The sequence below is a fragment of the Clarias gariepinus genome, chromosome 9 (genome assembly GCF_024256425.1).
Source record: "Clarias gariepinus isolate MV-2021 ecotype Netherlands chromosome 9, CGAR_prim_01v2, whole genome shotgun sequence".
Taxonomy (NCBI): domain Eukaryota; kingdom Metazoa; phylum Chordata; class Actinopteri; order Siluriformes; family Clariidae; genus Clarias; species Clarias gariepinus.
Window position 1 is genome coordinate 19233273 of NC_071108.1, and position 8552 is coordinate 19241824.

An 8552-nucleotide genomic window follows, 5' to 3' on the forward strand; every position below is an offset into this window, starting at 1 on the left:
AAACCTGGAAAAATTTCTCTCGCATTAAATTCTATAAGTTTTTTTCACTTTCGTATTTTGTTGTCTGTGATGAAATGCGACAAGAAATATGAATAATAATAATATATATATTTATATATATATATTTTTTTTTTTGCCAGTGCTCCCTCCAGCAGTGTGGAGTGGTACAGCCCAACATGGCTGCCTCCATCCTACAACGCTTTCTCCTGTCTGTCAGGACTACTTCAAAATATGTGACTCCGTGTTTAAGTGGTGAGATTTGAATGAAGCGTGTGGTTAATTTATAATTGCTTACTTTTCTTTCTGTTCATCTATTAACGTTTATTTATTGTTAATACCTGTTGTATTGTCTTTTTGTTGCCAAGGTTGCTAGCTAACTAGCTACCATTACATTACTACCGACAGGTTAAATACATCTCCGGTATGGAACAGGCAAATAGTTAATCTGGTGAATGTCTAGCTAAGTAAAACACGAAACGCTGCTATTAGCCAAAGAACAAATCTTAATAAAATGGATGACAAGGGATCTCATATATGCTTAAGACACGTTTCTGGCTGTATCAGGTCACAATATCGACAGGAATCAAAAGGTCCCCAAACTAAATGTTTAAATAATGGCCAATAATAATTATGTTTAAGTGTATGGTTATGCATTTGGCATTAAGCCTGTGTGTATGTTCCAGGCAGAAGATGTCTGCTCTCAGCGGCATACACAGACACCAGAGTGTGGCAGCAAAGAGAACACCAGCCTCAAAACCTCGGTGAGCTTCTTTCACCTATACAGTAGCGTTTAGAAAATGACAAATGTACTTGTCTTTTCTCTTGTCTAAGGCTTTGACTTTAGCCTTGACCCTTTGGAGGCATTTTTTTTATTTTTATTTTCAATGTTTTCATTTCTCCTTTTCAGCTAAACTGGCCTCTCTCATGGACAAGACGTATGAGAAAAAGCTTCCAGTTAGCTCTTTGACAATATCACAGGTGAGGGAGCAACTGTGTTCACCTGTAACATTTACATTTTTAATAAAACCAAGCACAAGCCAGTCACCACAATGGCAGTTTTATTTATTTATTTATTTTTTTTTTCCCTTGGTGACTGCAGACACAAGAGACTATAACAACAATCTATTCAGCAGACTGACATCAGTATAGTCGTGGCCAATTCCTCCCTGTCACTAGGGGGCTCCCACATTAAGGCTACTACTACCATTCAGCCGGGAGGGCGAAGACTATCACGGGTTTCCTCTGAACCGTGTGACGTCAGCCGACCGCATCTTTTCGAACTGCTCGCTCACGCACCGTTAGGGGTGGAGTAACACACTCGGAGGAAAGCGCTAGCCGCTCCTTCCGCGTGCATGAGCCCACAGACGCCCCTAATTGGCTGTAGAGCCGTGATTAATGTGGCAGCGCAAGTACCTCTCATCCCTCCCCCCTGAGAGAGCTCGGCCAATTAGCTCTCTCTGTGCCTCCGGCTGTGAGAGGAAAACACATCACCCGGGGTTCGAGCCAGCGATCTCCAGATGATGGGGCGAGCACTTTACGTCTGTGCCACTCAGAGGCCCTCACTGCCCTTTGTTAATTGGCATAATACATTATACTGATCAATCCACATACACGTAGAATTCCATTTTCTTATAAGCAGTTACCCTTCTCTCCAACTTTTGGCTTTGCCCTTTGTATACATTGTGCATTAGGGTAACACCTAGGGAATTAGGGAATTCCTAGGTTTGACTCACACCCAATGCCTAAACCCCAGCTGCTGGATGCAGTGCTGGTCCCAAGCCTGAATAAATTGGGAGGGATGGAAGGGCATCTGGTGTAAAACCTCTGCCAAGTTTTGTGTGGATCAGATGGTCCGCTATGGCGGAAAGATTAACAACTAGATCAGTTAAAAAAGTAGTGAAATGTTTGTGAATGCTGTTTTGTCGGAGAGGGTGCATCCATTTATCCTCATTTGTGTGAGACATAATTCTGAAATCTTAAATATGGGTTAATAATTGAAAAGCTGGTGCTTGGACACTATATTAATACTGGGAAGGGCCTCACTTTATATTACAATAAATTGACTTCTGTCTTTTTTTAGTTTGTAGACAATATATCGTCTAGAGAGGAAGTTGACCAAGCAGAGTATTATTTATACAAGTAAGTACAAATCTTAATTTAATTTTGGTAATTTTTCATAGTAATCATAGACTGAAATAGATTGTACCATTGTTAATTTTTTAAAATGTTTTTTCCTTCTTCTGTGTTCTGAGGTTTCGACACAGTCCAAACTGCTGGTATCTCCGTGACTGGACCATTCATAGCTGGTTTCGACAGTGCATTAAATTTGGAGCCAGAGACAGAGCTCTGTACACACTTAAGAATAAGGTGGGAATTTGTCATTAGACTGAGTTAATAATAATAATAATAATAATAATAATAAGTTTAGTGTATTTGTCTAGGTACTTACCGGTACACACTGTAAAAAAAAAAAAAACACCAATGATGATTTATTTCTCTATATTTAGGTACAATTTGGAATGTTTCCAGATGAGTTCACATTTAATATCCTGATTGACTCTTTCTTAAAAGATAAAGACTACAAGGGTATGTGTAACAGTGAAATTAAAAATTTCCGTTGGAATTATTGCTTAACTGCTTCTATTAATGCTTAATTTATAAAGATGCTTCACAGATTATATTTGATCTTTTAATCATTTCTTAACTGAAGTGTTTAATGTTTTTGTTCATTGTGTTATTATAGGAGCCTGCTCAGTTGTTGAGGAGGTGATGCTACAGGAAGCTTTTGACCTCCCTACGACTCAGATCTTATCTCTGTTTTCCCTGAGCAAGTATTTTGCAACCAAGCCAGATATGAGTGTATGTATTTCCAGGAAATTGATATTTCAGAAGTAGCACCAGTGACAAATGCTCAGAATTTTTACAGATTGAAAACAAAACTATAATTGTTTTCCATAACTTAGGTGGGCTGTCTAAGGTTATATTAGGTTCACATTACAATTAAAGCAAACAAATTTGGCATTCAAAGCATAATGCCTTTTGTCAGTGTAATGACTCTGCCTAGGGTTCGAAAACTTAACCAAAATATCAGCTTTTACCCCAGAAAAGCAAAAGAATGTTTTTTGGTGGGTTTTTTTTTGTATATACCGGTCAGCCATAACATTAAAACCACTAACAGGAGACATGAATAACATTGTTAATCTCTTTACAACAGCACTCCCAAAGGGTGGGATCTATTTAAGTAACAAGTAAAAAATTATTTCTTAATTTGTTTTAAACAGGAAAATGGCCAGGTGTCAGTGTCTGAGTGACTTTTACTAGGACCAGATTGTAATGCCTAGAAGACAGAGTATCTCAGGGTATCTCAGGTCTTGTGCTTGAGTCAGCTTGGGTTGTTCCCAGTATGCAGAGGTTAATACCAACCAAAAGTGGTACAAGGAAGCACCCAAGATTCATTGATATGTGTGGGAAGTGGGATTTGGAAGGATTTAGAAGCAAGTATTACTAGAAAAAATGTTTTGGTTTTGAATATAGGATCACTTATATAGCTCATTTTTTTGTATGGCGAACTCTACCAATCTACTTCTACCCATGCTGTGACCAACAATTGTTGTAATTAATGATTGTAGAGATGTGGAGTGATACATACAGGTCCTTCTCAAAAAATTAGCATATTGTGATAAAGTTCATTATTTTCTGTAATGTACTGATAAACATTAGACTTTCATATATTTCAGATTCATTACACACAACTGAAGTAGTTCAAGCCTTTTAATTGTTTTAATATTGATGATTTTGGCATACAGCTCATGAAAACCCAAAATTCTCATCTAAAAAAATTAGCATATTTCATCCGACCAGTAAAAGAAAAGTGTTTTTAATACAAAAAAAGTCAACCTTCAAATAATTTTCAGTTATGCACTCAATACTTGGTTGGGAATCCTTTTGCAGAAATGACCGCTTCAATGCGGCGTGGCATGGAGGCAATCAGCCTGTGGCACTGCTGAGGTGTTATGGAGGCCCTTGATGCTTTGATAGCGGCCTTAAGCTCATCCAGAGTGTTGGGTCTTGCGTCTCTCAACTTTCTCTTTACAATATCCCACAGATTCTCTATGGGGTACAGGTCAGGAGAGTTGGCAGGCCAATTGAGCACAGTAATACCATGGTCAGTAAACCATTTACCAGTGGTTTTGGGACTGTGAGCAGGTGCCAGATCATGCTGGAAAATGAAATCTTCATCTCCATAAAGCTTTTCAGCAGAGGAAGCATGAAGTGCTCCAAAATCTCCTGATAGCTAGCTGCATTGACAATGCCCTTGATAAAACACAGTGGACCAACACCAGCAGCTGACATGGCACCCCAGACCATCACTGACTGTGGGTACTTGACACTGGAATTCAGGCATTTTGGCATTTCCCTCTCCCCAGTCTTCCTCCAGACTCTGGCACCTTGATTTCCGAATGACATGCAAAATTTGCTTTCATCCAAAAAAAGTACTTTGGACCACTGAGCAACAGTCCAGTGCTGCTTCTCTGTAGCCGGGGTCAGGCGCTTCTGCCGCTGTTTCTGGTTCAAAAGTGGCTTGACCTGGGGAATGCGGCACCTGTAGCCCATTTTCTGCACACGCCTGTACACGGTGGCTCTGAATGTTTCTACTCCAGACTCAGTCCACTGCTTCCGCAGGTCCCCCAAGGTCTGGAATCGGTCCTTCTCCACAATCTTCCTCAGGGTCCGGTCACCTCTTCTCGTTGTGCAGCGTTTTCTGCCACACTTTTTCCTCCCCACAGACTTCCCACTGAGGTGCCTTGATACAGCACTCTGGGAACAGCCTATTCGTTCAGAAATTTCTTTCTGTGTCTTACCCTCTTGCTTGAGGGTGTCAATGATGGCTTTCTGGACAGCAGTCAGGTCGGCAGTCTTACCCATGATTGCGGTTTTGAGTAATGAACCAGGCTGGGAGATTTTAAAAGCCTCAGGAATCTTTTGTTAATTAGTTGATTCAGATGATTAGGTTAATAGCTCGTTTAGAGAACCTTTTCATGATATGCTAATTTTTTAAGATAGGTATTTTGGGTTTTCATGAGCTGTATGCCAAAATCATCAATATTAAAACAATAAAATGCTTGAACTACTTTAGTTGTGTGTAATAAATCTAAAATATATAAATATGTTAACGATCAGTAACACTTTTTAACTATCACCACTCATGGAAACCCTCTTGTCCAATCAGATTGCTCAGTCGAGATTAATTATGATATAATTTGTTTTATAAGAGTAGGACAAAAAACTAGTACTGTTTTTTTTACCTATTCTGTGTATAAATTGTTTAATTTGAGCAGTGGCAGGAGGAGAGAAACATGGGAGCAGCTCTTCTGCTGGCTGGACTAAAGCAGGAAAATTCTGCTGGCCTTAGTGCACAGTTACTTGGTTATGCACTCATTGGTTAGTACCCAATGTTCCAATTAATATAATAATTATCTTTTTTAACCCTTGGTTTAGTAACTTAATTTAAGTCTGCATAATATGGTATTTGCATATGATTTATTTGTGCTGGATTAAGTAAAATGGTGCTTCTAACGCAGATTTATAAATACAGTTCCTTGCACACATTTAAACTTTTCCACATTTTGTCTAGGTATACCAAAAAATTTTATATATTTTATTGGGATTTTATGTGACAGACCAACACAAAGTGACACATAATTGTGAAGTGGAAGGAAAATGATAAATGGTTTTTAAATTTTTTTTACAAATAAATATCCAAAAAGTATGGCATGTGGTCGTATTCAGGGCCCTTGAGTCAATACTTTGTAGAACCACAATACATTTGCTTTGTTTTAAATTATTTTATTATAGCTCTGGCTATGTTTAAGGTCATTATCTTGCTGGAAGATGAACCTCCAGCCCAGTCTCAAGTCTTTTTACAGACTCCAACAGGTTTTTATCTAAGATTGCCCTGAAGAAATACCACCAATAATAAATGGGACTTAAATAATAAGCTAAATAGCTTACATTTGGCCAGTCTTTCATAAAGGACAGATTTGTGGAGTGCACGACTAATAGGATTCTCCCACCTGAGCTGTGGATCTCTGCAGTTTCTCTTGGCTGCTTCTCTAATTAATGCTCTTCTTGCCCGGCCTGTCAGTTTAGGTGGACAGTCATATCATGGTAGGTTTGCAGTTGGCCATACTCGGATGATGGATTTAACAGTATATTTTTATAACCTAACCCTGCTTTAAACTTCTCCACAACTTCATCCCTGTCTGGTTTGTTCCTTGGTCTTCATGATGTTTGTTCACTTATGTTTTTTAACAAACCTCTGAGGGCTTCGCAAAACAGCTGTATTTATACTGAAATTAAGTTACACACAGGTGTACCCTATTTACTAATTAGGTGACTACTGAGAGCAGTTGGTTCCACTGGATTTTAGTTAGGGGTATCAAAGTAAAGGGGAATAAATATAAATGCACCCCACATTTTTTAGATTTTTATTTGTATTAAAGTATTTAAAAAAATTTTTTAATAATTTTCCTTCTGCTTCACAATTATGTGCCACTTCGTGTTGGTCTATAACAAAAAATCCCAATAAAATACATTTATGTTTGTAACATGGCAAAATGTGGAAAAGTTTAAAAGGTATGAATACTTTTGCATATTATTGCATATATAACATTTATCTAATTTTTTACATTAGCTAGATGTTTTTTGCAGAGGGAAATGTAGTCCTGTTTAAGTTGTTAAGTGCACCAAAAACAGCTCGTGTAAAAATGGCATGTAGTTGTGTTTTTGTTACATTTATGTATTTAAGCTTATGCTATTTACTTCTATAAATTGTGTAACTATCATCCTTCCATCAGGTAAAGTAGAGATGGCCAGAGGAATCCATGCAGTGTTTCACAACATGCCCTTGATTTGGTTTCCTGGTTATTTCGGTAAAGCCCTGGATGTTATGGAGCGAGTGTGCAATGATGCTGGGGATTTAAAACTATGCCAGGAAATTGTAAGTATATAAGTCTTGCTAGTGTATTAATAAGGCCTTAGTTTGAAAATTGTACATTGTAAATTATGGAAAGTATGTTAAAGAAAATGTGAGTTGAAGTTAGTTGTCAAGTCCTTACAGTAGTTTAAAAGAATAGATTGCATGGATCATAAATCATGCAATTTTCATTAAACTTTTTTTTAGTGTTTTAAATTAAATATACGCAACCACTATTACTATGTGCTATTTGTATTTTTTAGCTTAACTACATGCAGATAACACTGCAGGAACTCTTGTCAACACTTGCTTCTGAAGCAATTGAGGAGAAAGCCACAGAAACCCAGACTGTTAACATAGATGATGATGATGAGTTTGAAAGAGCCAAACTACCACAGTACACAGCTAGGTTCAAGGTTAGTCTATGGGCTGTTCACACTTCCTCAAATTTTGTTCATGATCTGTTGTTATTGATATAAAATGCAAACCTAGCAACCTAGTATTGGATGAAATCTCAATTAAATAAAGTGTTTGAGCATAAAGACATTTAACCCCTTGCATTCTCTGGAATCTAATAGTAAACAGTTGTAAATTTAACTTTAACAAATGTGCACCTTAATTTTACTTGTTGCTCCTAGCTTAAAAATTTAAAACGTAGCTTCCATAATATAAATAAAGGCTTAAAATGTTGTATGATGTTTATTTACTAAAATAAACAACAAAAAACTGGAAATACGTAAGCACTATTTGACTGGGTTCTTTTTTTTTTTTGCTGGCTTTCTATGTAGGAGCTAAACGAACAGCTCCACACACAAGGGAAAGTGGAGATGCGCAATCTGGATACACTTGTGTCCATCCTGGCTGAAGAGAATCTGAAGGCTTCTGAGGAGAGGGATGTGGCTAATTACGAGAAGAATGTGCAGGCCTGGGAAGCAGAACGCATGCAACTTGTCCAGAGAGAGGAAATGATGAGAAGAAAAGCAGAACAGGAGCATTTGGCCACGAAAACAGCCCAAGCAGTTCACTGACACACTCGGAGAGAAGAGAGATTTCATTTCATGTGTATTTTAAGTGGCTACGGCATAAAACTTTTCTGTTTTTTTTTTTTTTTTTACTCCACACCCTGTCAAAGTTTGAACAATAATAATAAAAAAAAAAACTAGGATTTACACAGTCTCACATTTCGCTTTTATTTATGTTTGGGGTGTCAGTACATCACCGGGCACAAGCATGCATACTTGCACACTACGGGTAATTTTAAAACATCAATTAGCCCATAAAACAAAAACATGCAGCCTTTTATTTTGAAAAAAAATAAATAAAATAAATCTACTCTTATTGTGGGCAGGAATTGAAGTGCCCAGAGGGAGAACATGCATTTCCTTTAATCCTGAAGGCGCAAGGCCATTGTATCTAACCATTCATTGAAATGAATTTAATCAAGAAAATAACTAAACATAATAAAAAATATACAGTCAGTTGCATTAATATTGGATGTTAAACAAGGTATTACTAATCGTATATTGAACTTAAAATTAAGTTTTGTATGTGAGTTAAAAGTGAAAACAGGCAGCTT

At 37.5% G+C, this 8552-nt stretch overlaps 1 protein-coding gene across 1 annotated transcript; it reads left to right on the plus strand.

The window, feature by feature from the left end:
• Window positions 1-148: 148 nt before the first annotated feature.
• Window positions 149-8145, plus strand: mrps27 (mitochondrial ribosomal protein S27). The gene is made up of 11 exons (XM_053503200.1): window positions 149-252; window positions 684-761; window positions 908-978; window positions 2081-2139; window positions 2253-2367; window positions 2508-2586; window positions 2744-2859; window positions 5340-5442; window positions 6858-7000; window positions 7240-7392; window positions 7765-8145. Exons 1-11 carry the CDS (start codon window positions 177-179, stop codon window positions 8002-8004), a joined length of 1233 nt encoding a protein of 410 aa, XP_053359175.1. The 5' UTR covers window positions 149-176; the 3' UTR covers window positions 8005-8145.
• The last annotated feature ends 407 nt before the right edge of the window (window positions 8146-8552 follow it).